The sequence below is a fragment of the Rattus rattus genome, chromosome 9 (assembly GCF_011064425.1).
Source record: "Rattus rattus isolate New Zealand chromosome 9, Rrattus_CSIRO_v1, whole genome shotgun sequence".
Classification (NCBI taxonomy): domain Eukaryota; kingdom Metazoa; phylum Chordata; class Mammalia; order Rodentia; family Muridae; genus Rattus; species Rattus rattus.
In genome coordinates this window covers 75,638,391-75,661,561 of record NC_046162.1, presented here as the reverse complement: position 1 = coordinate 75,661,561, position 23,171 = coordinate 75,638,391, and the positions used below count along the sequence as shown (strand labels likewise).

General features: G+C 50.1%; 3 protein-coding genes across 4 annotated transcripts in view; 1 reads left to right on the top strand and 2 right to left on the bottom strand.

The window, feature by feature from the left end:
• The window catches only part of Slc39a11 (solute carrier family 39 member 11), a 412,294-nt gene extending 406,210 nt beyond the window's left edge, over positions 1–6,084 (bottom strand). The window contains exon 1 of the mRNA XM_032912669.1: positions 5,922–6,084. The gene's annotated coding sequence lies outside the window, so the exon portion shown is untranslated. The remainder of the gene's footprint in view (positions 1–5,921) is intronic.
• On the top strand, positions 5,370–17,758 carry Cog1 (component of oligomeric golgi complex 1). Its single transcript, XM_032912666.1, is given in 14 exon segments — positions 5,370–5,854; positions 7,984–8,225; positions 8,563–8,744; positions 8,882–9,052; positions 10,967–11,035; positions 11,038–11,119; positions 11,949–12,159; positions 12,844–13,632; positions 13,897–14,043; positions 14,266–14,427; positions 15,270–15,397; positions 15,998–16,106; positions 16,840–16,949; positions 17,022–17,758. Coding segments are annotated over 14 exon segments (2,940 nt in total). The 5' UTR covers positions 5,370–5,473; the 3' UTR covers positions 17,179–17,758.
• Fam104a (family with sequence similarity 104 member A) overlaps positions 17,189–23,171 on the bottom strand; it is a 21,529-nt gene continuing 15,546 nt past the window's right edge. For both annotated transcript variants that reach the window (XM_032912670.1, XM_032912671.1), the window contains exon 3: positions 17,189–19,412. In XM_032912670.1, coding sequence (XP_032768561.1) covers positions 19,170–19,412 — 243 coding nt within the window. In that variant the 3' untranslated portion in view covers positions 17,189–19,169. The remainder of the gene's footprint in view (positions 19,413–23,171) is intronic.

Below are 23,171 nucleotides of genomic sequence, written 5' to 3'. Positions count from 1 at the left end.
AGCACAGCACGGTGGGAGCACAGCACGGTGGGAGCACAGCACAGTGGGAGCACAGCACAGTGGGAGCACAGCACAGTGGGAGCACAGCACAGTGGGAGCACAGCACGGTGGGAGCACATCACAATGGGAGCACAGCACAGTAGGAGCACAGCACGGTGGGAGCACGGTAGGAGCACATCACGGTGGGAGCACAGCACGGTGGGAGCACAGCACGGTGGGAGCACAGCACGGTGGGAGCACATCACAATGGGAGCACAGCACAGTGGGAGCACAGCACAGTGAGAGCATGTAACAGAAAAGGGCACTCGCTTCATGGCCAGAAAAGCAAAGAGCAAGCAAGGAGGGGGCAGAGATCACATGCTCTCGATGACCTAAGAGCTCATATTAGACCCCATATCCCAGAAGTACCACCCTAGGGACAAAATCTCTTGCCTTGGGGGACCCGAGGGGGACATTCAATGTCCAAAGTACAGCAAGATTCTTCTCCTTTAAGGATCATTCTGGTTAGTTTTCCATATGTCCGTTACAAAGGAAGAAGGGTGAGGACCGGAGAATTGGCTCAGCAATTTTGAGCACAGGCTGCTCTCTCAGGACCCCTGGATTCTGTTCCCAGCATCCTACGGTGGCTCCCAATCCTCTGTATGCAACACTTGGAGGTTCTGGTGCCCTCTTCTGGCCTCCATGGGCACTGCATGCGTATGGTGCACAGACATACATGCAGACAGAACACCCACATGCATAAAATAAAAATAGGTTGTTTTTTTATAAGGAAGAGCCAAAGAAGGTGGCACATGCCTATGACGTCAAGCTTTCAAGTGGCTGAGGCAAGAGGTCAACTTAGAGCTATACAGAGAAACCTTGTCCCCCTCCTACACAGACCCAAACAACAAAAACAGAAACACAAGCATGACTTCTCATACCCACAACCCTAGCGCTCTGGAGGCTAAAACAGGAATATTGCAATGGGTTTCGGACCAGCCTGGGCTACATGCTGAGCTCCAGGCCAGCCTGAGGGGAGATGTGAAACAAGCTAAGCCTTTCCCTTCAGTGTCCTCAGTGAGACAAGGGTACACATGGACAGGCCTAGAGAAAAACACGATATGTCCCAGCTTGGAGAGGCAGCCCTCCCTCTAATGTCCTGATACTTGCCCAGCGAACATGGCTACGCCGTGCTCCCCAATCTGTCAGTACAACGGCAGTGATCTCAGCTCAGGCAGGGTGAAGGGGACAGTGTGGGGACCGTGTGAACGTTGGTCAGCTGGGTCATCTTGACGTTCTGGAATCTTTAAAGCTAATCGGGAGACTTGAGTAAAAGATAAGGGCTTCTAGAGTCGAGCTGACCGACAAGGCTCTGAAGACAAGAGTCCCTGTTTGCTTTTCTGTTGCTCAGATCAAACATTCTGACCAAAAACAACTTGGGGGACTATTTCATCTTACGGAGAGAGAATCTCTTGTTGTCTGTAGGGAAGCATTACCTGCCAATAAAAGGCCGATGGCCTATTAGCTGAGGCAGGAATAGGAGGTGGGAGTTCAGGTCAGAAGAGAGGAACTCTGGGATAGAGTCAGGTTTGGGAAGAGATTTGCCCCAAACTCTGAGGAGACAGACACTTGAAACTGAGGAGAGGTGACCATGTGGCACTCATAGAATAGAATAAAGGGGTTAATTAGTTACCATCTATTTGAGGAACAAGCCCAAGCTTGTGGCCTAGGTATCTATTCATAAGTAATAAGTGTCAGAGTCATTATTTCGGGATCTGGGGTGTAGTGCCATATTGGATTTGGGCCTGGCCACTTTGTAACCGTATGGCCACAAAGTCATGGGATTGTTGGATAGAGGCCTCTCCCATGTATTTACGGCACAGGAAGAAAAGACCAAGTAGTAAACACCCGTGTCTCCACTGCATGACCTCTGCTGAGCCCGGCTGATGCCTGTGGAACCGACACACCTGGACCACACCTGGGCGGTGGTCAATTTACTTCTGCCTTTTACTTCCTCAGCCTTTATCCTTGAGATTTAGGCTGGTCTTCTCGGATTTCTCCCTAATTAATTCAGGTCTCGTAGTCGGTCTTTTGTTACCGAAGTCACTAGCCAGGTAGTCACGAGCCAGGGTCTCCCACTGTGCTTCCCAGTTATTTTCTACCTGGAGACTTGGGTATATAAGTGGTGAATAAAGCTACAGGAGTCTCTCACTATTCCTCCTCACTCTCACTCTTCCTTCCGCTCTCCATTTTCTCACTCTTCCTTCTGCTCTTCCACTCTCTCTCTCTCTTCCTCTCTTCCTCTCCTGGCTTGACACGATAACCTGTGTGTGTGTATGTGTGTTTCTTTCATCCCGTAGGCTTTCGCCCGATTCTCGGAACCAGGTCGGTGCAGGCGCCGACACTGGGGCACGAGTGGGAAAGCCTGTAGTTACAATCTCTCACTTCCGGATCACAGCCCGTCACTGAGGGAATTCAGGTCAGGAACACAAGGCAGGAACCTGGTGCGGAGACCATGGAAGTAAGTTCCTTACTGGCTTGCTTACCTTTCTTATAGCACCCAAGCCCATCTGCCTACGAGTGGCGTTACTCAGAGGCCTGGACCCTCGTACAACAATTAGCAATCTTAAAAAGTGCCTCAGACACGCCCATAAGCCAATCCAAGCAAGGCAGTTTATTGGTCCGGCTGACAGCCGACACTGTGACAGCAGGTTTGGCCATCGAGCAGCTTGATGACCTCAGCTAGGTTACTCGGTCCTATGGGACCTTAACCATCTGTGGTACCCCCTCTGCATGGGGTCCTTGTGAGAACCAGAGAGGATAGATCCCAAAGGGCCTCTGATGCTCTAAATGGCAGCTAGGGCTACGGAGGAATGCCTATTAGATTTCAAGGGCTACAACTTAAAGGTTTAAACTAGAAGGGGGAAGACTGATCCTACAAGTCAGACTGAAAGGACTGGAGAGATGGCCCAGCGAGCGGTTGAGAGTGCTAGCTGCTCTTACGGACCGGACGACTGGAATTTGGTCTCCCGCTCAGTCTCCAGTCTCCCGAGACTTCAGCTCCAGGGGATCTGAACCCTCTTCTGATCTCTGTAGGCACTGCATAAACATGCCCAGACACACAAACACACACACTCATTAATAATAATAGTACAATAGTAATTAATGATAACAATAATAAATTAAAATCAAAGCCTCATTCGGCACATACCTACATCTGGTCATAAACTGAAACTAAACTACGGCACTACCCCTGAGCTTCCTACTAGCTTACGCACACAATCTCTATCCCCAACATCCTGGCACAGTGCCTGCTCTAGCTGCTTGGGCTGAGCTCTTGGCCCTGTTGCTGGTTTGGATAGTTCTGGCTGATAGGCAGACAGCGTCAGGAAAGGAGGGGGCTGCTCTCTCCTTGATGCAGGGGTAAAGCCTATAGGCTTAGCGAGCAGGGCCAAGGTCACACCTCCTGCGGGCCTGAGGAGCTTTCCCAGGAGAAAACACCTGGAAACGGCCCTGAGCAGCAGTTCCTTCTGCAGGAAGAGAAGCAACAGTGGCGTCTTCGGGCAAGTCTGATGAACCCAGCCAAGGAAACAGTGCGAAAGAAACGGAAAGCAAACGCTGGTCTCAAAACACATCGGGCAGTGGGGCTTTTGCCAAAGCGAGCACACAGGAAGCTCCTGGTCCCACACAAACTGATCTGTAGCCTGTCATGTTCTCCGCGGTATAGGAAAGGCGCTAGCTAACTCTTGTGGCGCTGGAAGCTTGAGGCACAAGTGTTAGGCACCCAGGGCAAGCTATAGACCACGGTTCTGATTTTCAGAGAAAATGGATGCATCAGTAAGACATCAGGCAGCTTCGCGGAGTTGCTGGGCAGGATGCACAACTAAGCTGAGGAGACAGGAGCAAAGGCAGGGAGAGCACTCCCAAACCAAAGTGATCCAACCTGTAGTCACCAGCGCTAGCCCTTGAAACTACAGCTGCAGCCACTGTCCCTGCCACTCTGCACAGTAGATGTTGTGGGTGATGCCTAGCCTCTACTAGGAAGGATAAAATCCCTGCACCAGGGCATCGCTGCCTCCAACGGCCCAGGCAGGTCTTGGGGACCAGTCCTAGGTCCCAGGCTGGCACAGTAGGTGCAAGAAGTCTTGGGCAAAGTTCCTGCCAGACAAGAGAAGCGCTTTCCAAACACAGAAGACAAATTCTCAGACTCAGAAGCAAAACAACCAACAGAGCGCCAGCAAAGGGAGACGATAGAAAAGACTGCATCTTACAGCTGCGCCACCAGGGGGCGCGCCGAACGGGGAAACTCTGACACTTAGGCAGTATCTAGAGCCTCGTGGCTTATGAGTTCTGAGATAACCCCTTTCCCCGAGGTAAATAAAATTCCCTGGGCTTTTGTTGCGCAAAGAGCAGGAACTCTTGTTTCTAGAATGTCGTAAGTAAAACCCTTATTTAGATATCAATCTATTGCTGTGACATTTGCCTCAAAGTAGTGACAGTGGTGAATGGATGAGAAAATCCAGAGGTTGTGTGTGGTACACGCAATACTGTTTTGTCTGTGTTAACGTAGGTATGAATTCTTCAACAGCAAACTTTTCAAAAAACGAAGGGTCCTGAACGGACTTGTTAACAGCAAGCCAGGATGCTCAGGTTTTCTTACTGGGTCAGTCTTAGGATGTCCAAACCTCTGGCGTCATGGACTCCCCATCAGACTCCAGTCCAGGAGGGCTGTAATAGGGAAACTCATGTTATGACTACTAAATAGTATTTAAATAAAATAGAAGACCCAGGCAGCTAAGCCTTGGGACCACAACCGTCACTCAGCTCTCCAGCTGGCGAGTCCAGATGGTCAGGAAAGAGTCCTGAGACCCAGGCCTGGTTGATGTGATGGCCTATCGAGGGCAGAAGGGCACGTAAGACCGACGACAACACGACCATAGGTGCATCTTTACCATAATGAACCCCCCCACACACACTCTATGAAGCTCTTCTCTCCCCAGGAAAGGGTTTGGGTGCGACATAAGGGGCTCTGGGTCATTTGTTTGACCATCAAGTACCAGTTCGGCTCTGCAACCGTAACTACTTCACTTCTCCAAGGAAACAAGTGCTCAGGGTAGGCGAGATGGCACAGCAGGCAAAGGCAATTGCCACCAAATGCGACAAAATCCCATCTAAATATTCTATACTGAGACCCACGTGAAAGGAGTGAGCCTCCAGCAACTTGTGACCTCCGTGCGCGTCTGTTTCTGTGACACGCGCGCGCGCGCACACACCCTACACTGGCTGAGACTGGGGAGGAGGGAAGGAAGGAGCAGAGGGAAGGGAAGAGAGAGGAAGGGAGGTCGTAATAGTACAAAAAAAAACAAACAAAAAACAAAAACAAAAAAAACAGAAAACAAAAAAACCAAGCTCTCAAGAGCAGCTCTGCCACCGAGGATCAGTCCCTGGGACCACCGAGGCTCCCGACCTGGCGGAAGTACTTCCTCCCCCATCCATGATGGCGGGAGGGCGGGGCGGGGCTGGCAGGCGGAAGCGGCCGGCGGATCCCTGGCTTAGCACCATGGCGGCGGCTACCGCCTCCTCCGCGCTGAAGCGGCTGGATTTGCGCGATCCCAACGCACTCTTTGAGACTCATGGAGCGGAGGAAATCCGCGGGCTGGAGCGCCAGGTTCGAGCCGAGATCGAGCACAAGAAGGAGGAGCTGCGGCAGATGGTGGGCGAGCGGTACCGCGACCTAATCGAGGCGGCGGACACCATCGGCCAGATGCGCCGCTGCGCGGAGGGGCTGGTGGACGCCGTGCAGGCCACCGATCAATACTGTGCCCGCCTCCGCCAGTCTGGCTCCGCGGCGCCCCGGGTCCCACGGGCCCCGCAGGTCAGTCCGGGATCCGAACCCGCCACGTCCCACCGCCCCCCGCTGCCCGGCGGACCCCACCCCTCACCTTCCGCCGGAGGAGCCCGCCCCTCACGCCGCTGTGTGCTTCTGGGAGGTGTCTGCGGCCCTTCCTCGGGACGCTGGTCCGCTGCCGAAAAGTCAGCCGGCCTTTTGCTCCAGGATCCTTCCCGGATTTCCGGACGATTCCCTCGCCTCCTGTGGGTTCCCTGCGCTCTCCTTCCCTTTCAACTGAAAACGCCAGGGGTCTCTCGACAGTCACTCACACCTTCCTGTCAAAGTCATTCATTCTTCACCCAACCCTGCTCCCGAGCCTGGAGAATTGGGGGAGGGTAGCCTCAGCCGTCAGGCCCTCCCCCCTTTTAATAGGTGAACAGTTTCATTTTAGGCAAGGAAGGCTGGTTTAGAATATTCAGGCCATCCTGACGCCCTTCCCTGAAAGATTAAAGACCAGATGCAGAACGATGAGGGGGGAAGCTCATCCTAACGTGGGGTGTTGTCCTAGGGATGAGCAGAGGGCGCAGGAGGGTGAATAGTTTTAACCTAGAAGAACTTACTGTAACAGCAGAAGAAATTGCAAAAGCACACTAACTAACCCTCATGTGGCACTAGCTTTCTCTTGCTCCCTGAGTGTCAAAAAACCCAAGCAAAAGGACTAGGGCAGTATAATGAAAATGGCCGAAGAAGGTTGGAACTATATCGGCCTAATCTATACATTAAGTACAGTTCCCTTCTCAAACGGACAGACTTAGCTGGCTAACTTTCAGCTGTGTAGGCCTGGTTTTAGAAATGTATTGATTTTCATAGTTATGGCTGATGCATTTCTGAGGGAACGCCCTCTCCGTTCAAATCATAAACAGGAGCCTCCCAATCTTTTCTTGACGTTTGCATTCTAATTAAATAAATCCATGGGAAGTTGAATTTTAATATGAATAATTTAGAATGGCAGCAGAAGGGCTGGAGAGGTGGCTCAGTGGTTAAGGGCACTGACTACTCTTCCAGAGGTCCTGAGTTCAAATCCCAGCAACCACACGGTGGCTCACAACCATCTGTAATGAGATCTGATGCTCTCCTCTGGTGTGTCTAAAGGCAGTGACTGTGTACTCATATATAATAAATAGATCTTTTTAAAAAAGTCTAGTCTGAGGTTAAACTTTAGAAAGATTGGCAGTAGAAAATAGTTTAGCATAAAGCTGATTAATCACCAAAATAATTATGTCCATTTAATATAATAGTTCTGAAGGAAGAAGCACGTTAGGTGGGGCTCTTCCTCAATGGGAACAACTATGTGGAACATTGACGTCTCTGGCCAGCTATGCTGCTGGAACAAAATACTTAGCACTGGATGGTTCATAAAGAATAGATATTCATTTTCCCGCAGTCATAGGCTTGGGAAGTCCGAGATCAAACAGCATCTGATGTCTGATGAGGACCTGCTTGCCTCACGTAGATGGGGAAAGAGCATGAAAGAGCCTAAGCTAGTCCCCCTCCCTTACCTGCACCCTACACCCCACTAATGGAGACGGAATCGATGTCAAAGGGCAGATGAGAGGCCTAAAGACTCAGCCAGATGAAGATCTGGTGCAGGGGTGGTAAAGAAAGGTCATCAAGAAATCTGTGGTGACCTTGAAGAGAAAGGAGAGGGATGAGGAAGCTTGTATGAAGGCTCCCTCCCACTGGATGACCAGATGGTGAGATGCCCCTCCCACTGGATGACCAGATGGTGAGATGCCCCTCCCACCCACCGATAACCAGCCGGCGAGATGCTGGCCCGTGTCAGACCTCAGTGCCCTGCAGGCTGAGTAGTGTAGCTTAATTGAAACTTGAGAGTTTGGTGGGGTTTTTTTGTTTGTTTGTGTTTGTTGTGTTTTGTTTTTTAAGACACGGAGCTAGACTCCGTGTAGTCTAGCTGGTCTAGAACTCGCTATGTTGACCAGGCTGGCTTCTAACTCACAAGAGAGCCACCAGCCTCTACCTCCTGAGGGCTGAGATTAAAAGTGTGTGCTACCACCCATGGCAAAGCTTCAGATCTTAAACCGCATCTCCCCAACTGTGTAAACGGAGCTATGCTTTCTGTTCGTTTGCTCTCATGACGGTCTTCTGCCCTGCAGCCACATCCCCCGTCCGAGAAGTTCTACAGCATGGCCGCCCAGATTAAGCTGCTGCTGGAGATTCCAGAGAAGATCTGGAGCTGCATGGAAGCCTCTCAGCACCTCCAGGCCACACAGCTCTACCTGCTGTGCTGCCACCTGCATAGCCTGCTGCAGCTGGACTCCTCTAGCTCCAGATATAGCCCCATCCTCTCGAGATTTCCCATACTCGTCCGCCAGGTGGCAGCAGCCAGCCACTTCCGGTAAGTTTGGTAGCCCGGGAGCTCACTGACCCCCTACAGTAGCCCAGGGTTCTGCCTGTCTTTTCTTTTCTTTTCTTTTTTTTTTTTTTTTAAAAGATCTGTTTATTTATTTTATGAGTACACTGTCACTGTCTTCAACACACAAAGAGAGGATCCCATTACAGATGGTTGTGAGCCACCATGTGGTTGCTGGGATTTGAACTCAGAACCTCTGGAAGAGCAGTCAGTGCTCTTAACTGCTGAGCTATCTGTCCAGCCCCTCTGCCTGTCTTTTCTCATACACTGAGGCACTTCACCTCAAATGTTAGCTACTCCCTGCTGATCTTTGTCTTTCTAGGTCAACTATTTTGCACGAAAGCAAGATGCTGCTCAAATGCCAGGCTGTGTCGGACCAGGCTGTGGCCGAGGCTCTCTGCTCCATAATGCTCTTGGAGGAGAGCTCTCCCCGGCAAGCCCTCACAGACTTCCTGTTGGCCAGAAAGGCAACTATTCAGACACTCCTGAACCAACCTCATCACGGTGGGTGTGCTTCGCTCTAAAATGTGATTCTTCAACAGGGAATGGAGCAGCGTGTGCCGAGGGAGCCTGAGGCCCCGTTCAGTGTTCGGCCTTGCTGACGGGAACTGTTTGCAAGAGGGTGTGCCTTCTTCTTACAGGTGCTGGCATCAAGGCCCAGATATGCTCTTTGGTGGAGCTGCTGGCTACCACTCTGAACCAAGCACATGCCCTTTTCTACACGCTGCCAGAAGGTGTGCTACCTGACCCCTCCCTGCCCTGTGGCTTGCTCTTCTCTACCCTGGAGACGGTCACAAGGCAGCATCCCACTGGTGAGCCTGTAACCTTTTCCCTCATTCAACTGATCTGTCATTTCCCAGTTACTGCGACATACTCTGGGGATAAATCGGAACCAGGAAGATTCAGATCCCTGCTTTGCGGCGGACGTCATAGCTTAGTTGTAAAAGGAGGTGCTGAACTTTCAGAGGTACACACAGGTTGCTCTTTGGTGTCAGCCATAGTCATTGCTTAGGAACCCAAAGCCAAGGAGGACTTCCCTAGGAGTTAAACCAAAAGCTGAAGGTTGAGAGGAGTTAGCGAGTGAGGAAGGGAAGAGAGCTCCACGTAAAACGAAGATTAGGAGTCCTGAGATGAGGGTGTTACTGTAACTGAGGAGCTGAAGTGCCAGCAGGTTCGAGGGGGTTCTAGAACAAGGGGAGGATCTAGAGAGAAGAGGACCGCAGCGTGGCCAGGGGTCAGGGAAAGTCAGCTGAATGGGCCGGATGTGGGGGGCTGGACTTTATTCCGAGATCAGGGTATCCTTCCATGTCCTTGCAGGTTTAGCGTCCTCCCTCTGCCACATGTCCCCTGCACCCATACTTCTTTGGAGTAGCATTTTCCCAGCTATAATTAAATGTGTACGTGGCAGTAGTGTCCTGCAGGGCAGAGAGGTGCTGAGAGCTAACAGAAGGCTGTCACCATGGTCCAGGGTCAGACATAGGACGAGGACTTGGGCTAGAAGGGAGCCATAGAGATGAAGCTGAGGGGCCAGTCGATCTCTGTTGAGAGGACTGGACATGAAGGATTGGCTGGGGAGCAGGTGGAAGGGAGGTGTCCACGTTAACTAGAAGAGGAACTGGTCTGGGGATTGGGATGGGTTTACATGGGGCTGAGGAGTGAGCAGGTGTCCCCAGAGACACCCACCTGCAGCATCCCTGCGGGCGGCAGCATTTGTAGCCATAGGGATGGATCAGTGAGCAAAGAGAATGGGACAGACTCCTGTAGTAGAGGATTTGCAGGGTCAGAGGAACCATCAGCAAAGGAGGCAGCCGAAGGTAGAAAGGAAGGGGGTACAGGATCATTACTACCAGGGGCTCATCTTTGAGTAAAATCCCTGTCTTATGCTTTGAGATACACACACACCCCACCGCCCCCATGCTGGGATGTTTTTATTCATCCCTTTTGTGAAAGGTGAGTCCTGAAGGACCTGCCTCGGCATAGAAAACCCTGAGCGGCCTCTAGAGAGTACCTGCCCCGAACGGCACTGCCCAAGGAGCGCTGCTCCAGCCTGTAGGATGACCAGGAGACTCAGCGGGCAGGACAGGTTGCCAGTGGTTGATCCCTTAGGTCTTCGAGTGACCTAGGATGCTAAGGGAAGGGGAATGAATAGCTTACACTTCTCTCTGGCAGCTTAAGCTCTGTCATTAAAATGCCATGACTGGTGGGCACAGGGGCACGCGTCTGTAGACCCAATTACTCAGTTGTCTGAAGCAAGAGGACCACTGGGGCTCTTGGAGACCAACCTAAGCGACATGGCAAGACCCCACACCCACACCCACACCCACACATTCGGGGGGTCGCATGTGCAAGTGCACACACACGGACTCACCCACGTGTACACACAGATGAAGATTGCACAGCACCTCCTCCTCCCTCCCTCCTCCCTCCCTCCCTCCTCCTCCCTCCCCTCCCTCCTCCTCCTCCCTCCCTCCCTCCTCCCTCCCTCCCTCCCCGCCCTCGTTGGCCCTCTTCTCTCCTCCCGGCCAGAACAGCAGAGTGTGGGGAGGCTGTCACGCACAGGGACGGACATCCCCTGTACTTCCTCTATCTAACCCTTGTCCAGTTTGACCCACCTTCTCAAGGGTGGGTGACACAGCTAGGTTTTCAGAAATTCCCTCGTGGGTTTGTAATCCTTAAAATGCCGTTCAGAGCCCAGCCCGGATTCTTCTCACTTGGCTTTTCCCTAGGAAAGGGCATCAGTGCCCTCCAAGGGGAGATGAAGCTGTGCAGCTGGTTCAGACACCTGCCAGCCCCCGTTACGAGTTCCAGCCAGCACTGAACCCCACACACCCCATCAGCCAGGAGTACCTGAAGGGCACGCTGCGGAAGTGGATCGACATGTAAGCAGCCAGAAAGCACCCCGGAGGCCTGACCTGCACCCAGCCTTCTAAGTGACCACACCTGGGAGGCCATAAGCTGCTTCCAAGTCATGGGGTAAAATGTGTCACTCCCTCAGGGTACACAGCTACGTTTGGACCGAGAATCAGGAAGCTATTTTTTTCCCGAGGGCTAGACAAAGAAGGCTCAGCAGTTAAAGAGCATTTGCTCTTCTTCCAGAAGACTTGGGTACAGTTCCCAGAGCCCATACGGGGTGGCTCACATCCACCTACCTGACTCCAACTCCAGGGGGAGCTGTTGCATCTGACCTCTGGGGGCACCTCCATTCGTGTATATTCACCTGCACACGCACACACACACACACACACACACACACACACACACACACACACACACACACTCGCCATAATCTTTTTTCCAAAACAGTTAAGTAGAGGCTTTTCTCGAGTACCTAATACTCTTGAGCTCTTGTTTAATGTGTTGGCTCTAAAGCCGTGCCATGAGGCACTGGAAAGAGTTGGCCCACTGAGAGTACTACAGACTCCCAGCGCCTGTCCAGCTAGAAATGTGCTGACATACTCAGGTCAGAGGTTTCAAATGGAGTCCTAAGAATTTTTCTTAATGATGTGAAAACCACAAACGAAGGCCAGGTGTGCTGACACACTCCTTCAATCCCAGCATTCCAGAAGCAGAGGCAGACAGATCTCTGAGTTTGAGGCCAGCCTGGTCTACATACCAAGTTCCAGACCAGCCAGAAACACATAGCCAACCTTTTAAAAAAAGGAAACAACCCAAAACGTCAGAAATCCAAGGAAAGCGGTCTTGTTACAGGTGCAGTGAAGACATTAAAAATGGGATCGGCAATCTGCTTATGTACGTGAAGAGCATGAAAGGTCTGGCAGGCATCAGAGACGCCATATGGGATTTGCTTACCAACGAGTCTGCCAGCCACAGCTGGGAGGTGGTGTGTCAGCGGCTTCTGGAGAAGCCGCTCTTGTTCTGGGAGGACCTGATGCAGCAGCTCTTCCTGGATCGGTTACAGGTACAGTGGGCATCACTTGGGCCACCTCACACCCAAGCCTGTGTGGCCTTTTGACTGTGTTAAAACCTCCCTTGTTTATTGAACGTTTTCTTTCCCCATTTCTTACCAGATCTAGATTTCCTACAAGTTAAAAGACATAGCAGGCTGCTGTCGGGCCCCCCCTGGGATGCTGTCTCTGCCCTTTGTCACACTGTGTTGACAGTATTGGTTGTTTTTCTCATCACTGTGACCAAATAGCTGACAGAAATAACCTGAGGAACGATGTATTGTTTTAGCTCAGAGTTGTGAGAGTTAAGTGCACGTCACTTGGCTGTTTTGGAGCCTGTGGTGAGACACAACTCGTGATCAGAGCATGTGGTAAAGCCTCTTAGCCTCATGGCAAACAGGGAGCAGATGGGATGGGGGTTGGGGAAGAGGGACAGATCCATATCCTCAGAACACACCCCAGAGTGCTTGCTTTAGTTAAGCCCACTTCAAAAGTTGCTACGACCTCCCTAAGTAGTGCCACCAACTGAGCCGAAGCTGTTAACACCTGAACCTTTGTGGGCGTTTCAGAGTCAGGCTTTAAACAGTCACTGTGAGTGTCGTAGGGAATGTTCTGAGTGCCAGGATAAATGGCCATTTCAACTCATTTGGAGATTTCCATAAAGTGTGATGGCTAAACTTGGCTCTCGTTCTCCACAGACGCTGACCAGAGAAGGCTTTGACTCCATCTCCAGCAGCTCCAAAGAGCTCCTAGTCTCAGCTTTGCAGGAACTGGAGGCCAACAACTCCACATCGAATAAGCATGTCCACTTTGAGCAGAACATGTCTCTCTACCTCTGGTCCGAGAGCCCCAACGACCTGCCTTCTGATGCTGCCTGGGTCAGCGTAGCAAATCGGGCTCAGTTTGCCAACAGTGGCCTCTCCATGAAAGCCCAAGCAATCAGCCCTTGTGTCCAGAACTTCTGTTCGGCCCTGGATTCGAAGCTGAAGGTTAAACTGGACGACCTCCTCGCCTACCTTCCCTCCAGTGACACCCCATTGCTCAAGGACAGCACCCCCACACAGCAGGCAAAGACCTCCGCGTTTGATAGGTATGCAGACGCTGGCACTGTGCAGGACATGCTGCGCACACAGTCCGTGGCCTGCATCAAGTCCGTTGTGGGCTGCATCCAGGCAGAGCTTCGCGCCATTGAAGAAGTCACACAAGACCAAAAGGATGTCCTTCACAGCACCAAGCTGCATGCAGTTCTCTTCATGGCCAGACTCTGCCAGTCCCTGGGAGAACTGTGCCCTCACCTAAAGCAGTGTATTGTGGGAAAGTGTGGGGGTTCCGAAAAGCCTGCAAGGGAGGTGAGGGCTCTGAAAAAGCAGGGAAAGGGGAAAGCTCAAGATGTCCTCCCCGTGCAGGCCCAGTGGCAGGAAGTGAAGGAAGTCCTGCTCCAGCAGAGCGTGATGGCCTACCGGGTCTGGAGCGCAGCACTTGTGAAAGTGAGTCACAGGACTTCTGGGTCTCCCACCAGTCTTGTTGCCCTCAGTGAGGTTTAGAGAGAAGTAATGCTTACTTCATAGCAGCCTCACCATGGGCCAGGCAGCTCGGATGTGAGCTCTTTCCGATCCCTCAGCCCAGATTCCACAGCATGCTTCCCTCTTCCCAAGCTAGACTGGGAACCCTGCTTCTCGCTCTTGAGTCAATACCGCAGTCTTCTGCCAAGGCCTGGGGAACTAACGTGGCTCCTCTCTTTTCCCCATCAGGTTCTCATTTGTGGATTCACCCAATCATTGCTTTTAAGTGATGCTGGTTCAGTCCTGGCCACTGCCACCAATTGGGATGAACTAGAAATTCAAGAGGAGACAGAATCTGGCAGCAGTGTCACATCAAAGATCCGCCTCCCCACGCAGGTGAGTTCTTCCCACTGTCACGGGTACTTGGGCAGCAAGAGGGAGCAAACTGCTGTGGGGAAGCAGAATGGTTTTGGAAAGCCATTTCCATTACGTATATTCTGAGGAACAGCTGAGTGGCCTTCAGGTAAATGCTTAACTGGAGAGAGGTCAGGGTAAATGTCGTTAGTAGGGGACACATGTGGCCTGCTGGATAGTTAATGTGGTGTTCTGATCTTTCAGCCGTCCTGGTACGTACAATCCTTCCTGTTCAGCTTATGCCAGGAAGTTAATCGGGTTGGAGGCCATGCCTTGCCAAAGATCACCCTACAGGAGATGCTGAAGACCTGCATGGCCCAAGTCATCGCCGCCTATGAGCAGCTCACAGAGGAAAACCAGATAAAGGTGGGTATCCAAACAGACCTTTGGCTTGGATTTGGGTGGTTTGTTTAAAGGGTTCAGAATCGTATTGCCCAACCCAGGCCCATAAACATGCCCCGTGTTCTCAGGAGAGGACTCGCCTCTGCAGGCTGACTTTTCTCAAGGTCAAATGGCTCAAGTTCATTTAGGACTGGTGGATGGGGTAAAAGCTTTCACAGTAAAAGGGGCCGAGTTTTGGCCCCAGCACCACCATTTGCTCACGCAGACTCTGAGCAAGTCTTTAACCTCCCTGATCTACTCAGGATCAACTGTAAGGTGAGAGTGAGGGATGGCGGAAGCGATGGCACCAAGAGGTTCCCTTTAGGGTGGGTAGGTCCTAGCCTCTTAGCCTCCACGGCACCTGTGCCTTTGAGCTTTCCCTGTGTTCACTGGGAACATTTAAAGGCAGGGCCAGTCCTAACTCGGGAGAATTCGTTATCTCTTCTGAGCCTCAGAACTCACATACTTCTCTCTCCTTGGTCAAGGCCCTGCCTCTTTGCAAAGGCCACCTTCATCTAGGAGCCTGCCTTTAAGGGTGGAGTCTCTTCCATGCTCAGAGATTTTTTTTTTTTTTGGTTCTTTTTTTTGGAGTTGGGGCCCGAACCCAGGGCCTTGCGCTTCCTAGGCAAGCGCTGTACCACTGAGCCAAATCCCCAACCCCCATGCTCAGAGATTTTAAGACCAGGGTTCTATTTAACACTTTTGAGATGGACCTGGCCTTGTGGGACCAACAGCACCTTCTAAAAATGCACCAAGCTGTGTGCCAAGCAGAGCCTGCAGTGAACCATGTAGGGAATCACTCCTCACCAGCCAGCCTTCACTTGCAGAAAGAAGGGACATTTCCAATGACCCAGAACCGAGCCCTGCAGCTCCTCTATGACCTACGCTACCTCAACATTGTTCTGACCAGCAAGGGGGAGGAGGTGAAGAGCGGCCGGAGCAAGTCCGACTCCAGGTGATCTTCCTACTGGGGCACCCCCAGGGCATTAATGGACAACACCCTACTTAGGAGGGTTTCTCTTGGGACTTTCCAGTTTTACAGTAGTGGGAGAGCAGAACATTCAGAAGCCTGTCCAGGCCAGCAGTAAAGAAACATGATCTTGCACTGTGCTAAACACTAATGCAGCCCTGAGGCCATGGTAAAGGAAAAGAACTCTCTAAGCTGTAGCACCATCTCAGTCCTTTCAGCCGTGTGTGTGTGTGTGTGTGTGTGTGTGTGTGTGTGTGTGTGTGTGTGTGTGTGTGTGTGTGTTGGTGTATGGCCACATCCTAAGCTAAAGACCATCTGAAGTCCCTTTCCGGAGATGTCCCCACATCCTGCACATCGATTGGGTTTCTCTAAAACAGCAAGTCACCGCGTAAGCAGTGGTTAAATAATACCTGGTGAATATATCCCACAGCTAGGTGAAGCCAGCAGAACCTGTCCTGTTCGCTCTCTAAGGACAGTAAGCAGAGGTGGGGTAATCCCCACCTCTGGGTTTCTGTCGTAGTGAATCCTGCCAGGTTGTTTCCTCTCCTGAAGTGTGTGTAGAATAATGTTTCTAACTCTCCTCAGAATTGAGAAGATGGCTGACAGGCTGGAGGCCCTCATTGACCCTTTTGACCTGGATGTTTTCACACCGCATCTCAACAGCAACCTCAATCGCCTGGTGCAGCGAACTTCAGTAAGTTGGGTCACAGCCATGCTCCGTGTAACCAAAGATGAGACCAAAGTGTCTTGGGTTCAGATTTACAAGCATGCTAGAGTCCTCCAAACACAGGAGTGAAAAACAAAAGAATAGCCACTTCACAGAAAAGAATTAGGTAAAATGCCATCAACTGGGACAGCCACATTGGAGATTAGGATTGGTGAAGTTTATTTGCACTGCTTCACACAAAGGAACACATCAGTGCCAATAGGATGGCTCAGTGTGTAAAGGAGGTGCCACCAACTGCCACCAACTTCAGTCCCCGGGACCCAGGTCTGACCTCTAAGTGCGTGTGGATGTGAATGGACCAACACGTGTTCACTCTTCCATGCGCTGTCTGTCTCTGTCTCACAGGCGTGCGTGCGTGCGTGCATGCGTGCGTGCGTACACACACACACACACACACACCACACACATACAGTGAGAGTGAGGGCTGGGCACAGTGGCACATGCCTCTTTCCCAGCTCAGGGAGGCAGAGGCAGGTGGATCTCTAGGAGCTGGAGGCCAGCCTGGTCTATAGAGAATTCCAGGACAACCAGGGCTACACAGGGAAACTGTCTTGAAAATTCAAAAAAGAAAGGGAAAAAAAGTGTGACTTTTAGAAAAGAACTACATGGCTTTGAGATTTATGGAAACAGTGGTTGAAGAGAGCCCACCAGTGGGTGACTCAGTCTGTGATGCTCACACGCCCCCATTTCTTACCTGCAGGTTCTATTTGGGTTGGTGACTGGTACTGAGAATCAGTTCGCCTCCCGGAGCAGCACGTTCAACTCCCAGGAACCCCATAACATACTGCCACTGGCCTCCAGTCAGATCAGGTAAGTAGCTCTGGAGGCTCTGCCGGGCCCGCTGCCTGTTCCCCGCAATGAAATCTTCTTTCGTGTCTTGAGGTTTGGACTCCTTCCACTGAGCATGACAAGCACAAGAAAGGCCAGGGCAACTGGTCGGGGCGTCGAAAGCCAAGCCCAGGTCAGTGCCAAGAGGCTCTCGTGGTTCTCTAACCCCCTCCCCGACCCCCACCAGCTCTTTTCCGAAATAACCACTTAGGCACCATACGTACAGCAATGCACTAAGGCTGCTTTTAATGGCGGCGCAGTAGAGAAGACAGGGGTCACTAGCTTGAGCTCACAGAAAGATACCCATTGACTCGTGCAAACACCTCAAAATAGAAATCTACCCAGAGCCAGACCCCAGGCTGTGAAAACCACACAGCACACGATAGAGATGGCTTCTTGCATTTTGTGGGGTGAAAGAATGACTGTGCCCCAACACTGTGTTCAGAGCGTGGGAAGACCCTTTGTCTTCAGACGGTCTCACCTGTGCCTTTATTTGGGTGGGAGATGGGAAGAAACATGCTTCCTCACACACTGTTTTATTAATACATGTTTTGTTTTAGTAGGACGCCATCCATTAGGCCTGCCGGAGCCCTCCTGGGTATTTCTGGGTTGTTGTGTACATGTGTGCTTGACAGCGACAGCTTCTCTTCTCATAGCACTGTTTGCCTTACTGTTAGAATTCCAGTAAAGTATCCTTTCCCACATTCCTTGCCAACAAACCCAGTAAGATCCTGAGTCCTCAGCAAACATCTGGTTTTAAAATCTGGAAAACAGTCCTGAAAGAAAAAAAACTACTTTCTGAACTCTGGGCTTCATGACAGTAGTTCCCATGTCACGGGGCCGGCCCTTCCATGCTGTGGCCCTCAGAGGAGCAGGCCATGGAAGGCACTGCATGTTCACTCCCCTCCTGGCATGGGCCTCCTTCACACTGCAACTGTGTCACATAGTAACCTGCTCTGGTCCAGTGTGTCCCTGTCAGATCCTCCTCTCTAGAGCCATCCCCACTCCTCAGCGCTGCTGCCTGTGCTGTGTGGCCTCTGAGTGGGGTGCAGTGAAGGGGACAGGGAGGAGGCTATGGGTGCACGCTTAAGGCACTTCCTCTTCTTCTAACGGCAGGTTGGCCCCCCGGCACTCTCCAGAGTAGGTGACCCAACGGCGCATCCTGGCTCTCTATTCAGACAGCTTGCAAGTGAGGAAGACGGCTCACCTGCACCTTCATTGTTCAAGCTCGCCTGGCTCTCTAGTATGACCAAGTAGCATGGAACAACGCCCAGGCTCTAAATAAACCCTACCGCACTGTTTGTCCTAGCGGTGCCTCTGCTCAGGTTTCAAGACCACACCAATCTCTCCAGCTCCAATGATAAGAATGTGGCGGCCCCTGGCAGGCATGAGTTAAACCTCTCTCCCTCCAGCTGTCGGGCAGCTTGCACTTGGTCTGCACTGACCGCTGCCTTGGTCATGGGCACTGCAAGGAGCTAGCAGTTAAGCTGTTAATACACAAGTTCCTAAGACAGTTACTAGGTATTTCTTGACTTTGAGAACTGCACAATGTTCTCTATAGCGTCTAGGCTACAGACCAGAAAAAAATAGATATGGAAGTGATATTCTCCCCGGAAATTCAAATGTAAAACAAAGACCACAACTAGGAAAGGGGCTTAATTTCCATGGTCTTCAGAGTGGGCAACTCTTCTGTTCCAAGGGAGAGCATTTCCACAGACATCTACATACTAAGAGGTAGTATGGCAGTTAACTTCAGTGCAACACTGAGCCAAGCTTCCTACATTTAGGGAGAAACTTACATTTTTTTTTCATGGAAACTAGATATTCTTTACTAGTTTATTGAATTTAAAAAAAGTTAAGATCCCGCATTTTTTAAGAGGCTCTTTTACATACAGTATAGCATCTAAGTGACAGATGTGGAAATCAGTCAGATGAGACTTCCTCATACACTGCCATGACGTGGATCTGATGCCCTCTCTCAAAAGAATCCTATAAAAAATTGCTCCCAAGCCCCTCTGAAATCGCAATAGTGCAGCAAAAACCCAAGTAAACAGCGCCTGCTGACCCGGTACTCAAATATAGACTGAAAGCCAACAGGCAGTTTTTGTGTGTGTGTGCAACTTTTAAAAACAAATCATTAAGTTGAAATATCCAATCTGCACAGTGCTGTCCCTTCACAGAAGGCAAGAAACTGCCGGAGCATCATGTCGGAGGCCGGCCTCGGTGCTGTAGGCTGTGAAAGTGAGCCTCCTTCAGGGTCTGATTGATGTGGAAGTAAGGGCCTTGGCACAGTGCAGACTGCTCGGGCATCGGCTGGGGGGTGCTGGGGCAGGATCCAGGGATGATGTGGCTCAGGCTGCTCTCTGGCCCACTGGCCCTGTCTGGGCTGTTGATGCTGCTGCTGCTGCTGCTGCTGCTGCTCCCACCGCTGTCACTGCTGGAAGACTAGAGGGAAAAGAAAAGACAGGGTCTTACCAGCCAGTCTTCCTGCAGAAGGCTTTACTGGGGCTTAAAATGAGACACCGTGTAAGAGCTGTCTTTGTAATAGCTGAACAAGACTCCACTGTGTCTGTGTCCACGCCTTCATAGCCACTCATCGATTAACAGTACCTAAGATGACTGCATTCCCTCGCTGCTATGAAAACAACAATAAACCAATGTGTTAAGTGTTTCTGTGCAGGACACAAAATCCTTTGAGTACATGCCCAGGATATCTCTGGGCCAAATGGCAAGAAAAATTAACATAAAAATTTTGCCTGAAAATGGATGGATATAGAATTCTGATATGAATATCTATCCCAGACTTCATGTGGACAGTGGGCACAGCTTATGAAAGTAGAAGGGATCGTGAGAAAGGAAAAAGCTTTAAGTGAGATGGACGGAGTAATAGAACATGAGACAGGACAGTGGGAAGGGACTCCTGGGGACGACACATTACAAGGAGGTGGTAAGAGAAAAACAACCCCTCAAAAGTAATCCCGAAATGCTATAAAGAAACGGTTCCTGTACACATTCACAGATGCTGGCTTCACACACAACTACCCTGATGGTAGGCGGTGGTAGGTATAACCAAGCATGAGCTTGGACCCCATATCTTCAATTGCATCTTACTCCTTTACTTCTCTATGTGCTTGAACCATCCATCCCACCAATTCCAGTAATCAAAGGTGGCTCTCAGCAAAAAGACAAGTATGAGCTACTGGTACAGGGGACAGAAAAGGTATGCCCCATCCACAAACTCTAACACAGGTGACTGAAAACCTACATTGAATAATGCCCTATAACCACTCGGTACACAGACTACACTTACGAATCAGGCTGTCAATCTTGCTGCCACCACGTGGATGTGTGCCCAAGTAAGCACCATGTGTCCTCTAATGAGCATGACTTAACATTCACTCGTCTTAAAAGAAGCTACTCAGAAACCTCATCAAAGCAAGGCACGCAGAAATATGTCTGCCCTTTGACACTAGGATTACAGCTGCCTCTCCTTTTTCTGGGAAGGAATTAAAAACTAAGGAAGGGGTGCAACCCTGAGCTGGTTTACAGTTTTGTCTGAAATTTGGCCCTTTGCTATATCCAATATATGTACCCGTTACAAAGGCATTTGCTTTGAAATGTTTACAACTGTGTAAAGTCTACCCACGAGAGAAGAGACTGGAAAGAAAACAGACCAAATAGTTAAAATGGGAAGATTATAGACACTTTTCCCTATCCTCTTCCATTATAAGCACAGATTTATAAAGGCTTCCAGATCTATACTTTCAAAATGACTATTAAGTCCTAGCTCTGTGTACTAACATATATGTAATCAATCGTCTGAAACAGCAAAATGCCTTTGCTCAAAAGCGGCCATTGGTGCACCTGAAACCCACTTGTCCGTAGGTGACTTGAACTGTCTCACACAGGCACATACCTAGGGATCACAGGAAGTGTCTATGCCATTAGAAATAGAAATTAGAAATTCAGAAAAGGATTCTAAGGAAGTCAGGTGGCAGGAATGGCTAGAGTTAATTTTCTTAGGTCTTAAAGCAAAACAAAGTGTACAAAGGCCTTTTCTAAGCTACCTTAACATCCTGGAATGGCTGCCTACACTTTGAGAAGGTCATGAATATTTAGGTAGACCACCACCCTGGATAAGAACCCACCCACAGAGGGCTACTTCCTCTTAGTCTGCTTCCTTTACTGTTTTTTTGTTCCAGGCACTTCCTGAAAATTAAGGCAAGACTAGAATCAGTCTTTAGTCAAATTTGCATGACAAATTATATGTATTTCAAACTGTCATAGCCAAAATGACACTCTTCAGAAAAGATGAAAGTTCATTAACAGGTCAGAGGAGCTCTCCAGCTTTTTAAAAAAGTTATTTAACTCACTGGTCCCACTGGGGTTTCCTGAGCAGCTGTCCCACTGTGTGGCACAGGCTGCCCTGGCATGCGCAACGCTTCTCCCTCATGCCTCCACGGACAGTGATATCCCCCAAAAGTTGTTCTTTACACATACACAATAAGTGTAATAAAACTTCTTTTAAAAGTAGCTTCTTTTCCCCCACACCCAAAGGGGCAGCACATTTGAACTCTGGAGTTTTTAAAGAGAGAACACAAAGCTGGGTGGCTAGGGAAGTGGGGGCAGATCTGTGAGGAGGTGGGAATCAAACCCAACTGCAGAAAATTCTGAAAGAATTAATAGAAATATTTTAGTTTAAAAACAAACTATTATATACATACTATGAAATCAAAAGTCTGGAAGACACAGGTGGCAAAGCATTTAGAATTAGATTTTCTACATTATTTAACTACTTTATTTTCCTTTTTAAAAATTCTTCGGGGTTAGGGATTTAGCTCAGTGGTAGAGCGCTTGCTTAGCAACCACAAGGCCCTGGGTTCGGTCCCCAGCTCTGAAAAAAAAAAAAAAAATCTTTAAAAATTCTTCGCGGGTGCATGCATGCATGCATGCGTGCGTGCATGTGTGCTTATGTGCACAACATTCGTGCAAAGCCAGGAGGCCAGCAGAGGGCATCTGATGCCCTGGGAGTGGAGTTACAGATGGTTTGCAGCTGCCATGTTGGTGCTGGGAACTGACCAGGGCTGAAACAGCAGTAAGCAGCATTCAGTCATCTCTCCAGACCCAGTTATTTTATTTTCTTAAAAGAGTTTACTCAAAAAATAAACTTAGAGGGGGAAAAATAGCCACAGGTAGAGAATGTCACTACAGACAGAGTACGGTCTCTAGTTACTTCCAGCTTCAGGACTGAGACTGAAAGAGCTACTGACCTGCTAATGAGATTTTAGGAAACAGTTTCACCTCCCTAACCACCAAGGACTGGAAGGCTTGCTGGCTGGAATACTCCAGGAGATGCCTCTCATCAAGGTCTTCCACCCTTCAATGTTCCAGAAGAGGAAAGGGGACAAGTGCTGCAAAGCCCCACCTGGAAGCCATCTGTAGCTGCATTGCCGGTCTCTGAGCACAAATACCAAGTCGCCTGTGCTGTCTGCCCCCCCTGCCCTCCCAGCCACAGATGAAAAGCAAGATTCCCTCCCAGTCTGAAAATATGAAATGGGCAAGGACTGACCAAGCTCCTCTCACTGGGTGACGCTAACTTTTGGTACCAAGGCTGCAAGGGTGAACTATCCTTGTTACGCCTGTGTTTGAAAGACACTAAATTGTTACCAAAACTGGTGCCTGCTGTTTGCCAATTACACCCTCAGGAAAGCACTGGCCAGTCTGAAGAGCCCTGGTTTTGAAAACCTGAAGAAAAGGGGTCTCAAATACAGGCAACCACTATATCCTCATAACCGCTGGCAGCACCATGCAGCCAGAAGGGCACTGTCCTTGGTAGAAATTGTGGAGTCCCTTGTGAGCTTCTGATGTATTTGCCAGAACACCAGTTGCTCTCATGCCTGTCTGCTATGTAAACAGACATGTGTGTCCGCTATAAGGCTGTCACCAGAGCTGCTCAGGCACTTGGTAAACATTTACTAAGTGCAGTCGGGAAAATGGTGGTAATGCATCCACAGATAACCAGAGTCTAAGACTATTGCCAGGAGAGAAATGCAGCAGTGCATGCTGGGTAAACATGGGAGAGGATTCTAAGGGTAGTTCTATTAGTCTATAAGCTAAACTTTGAATAGGCAGGAAATAACAAACCAGTATACTCAAAGAACAAATGGAAAAAGTGTCTTGAGGGTGACAAGTTCCCACTGTGGT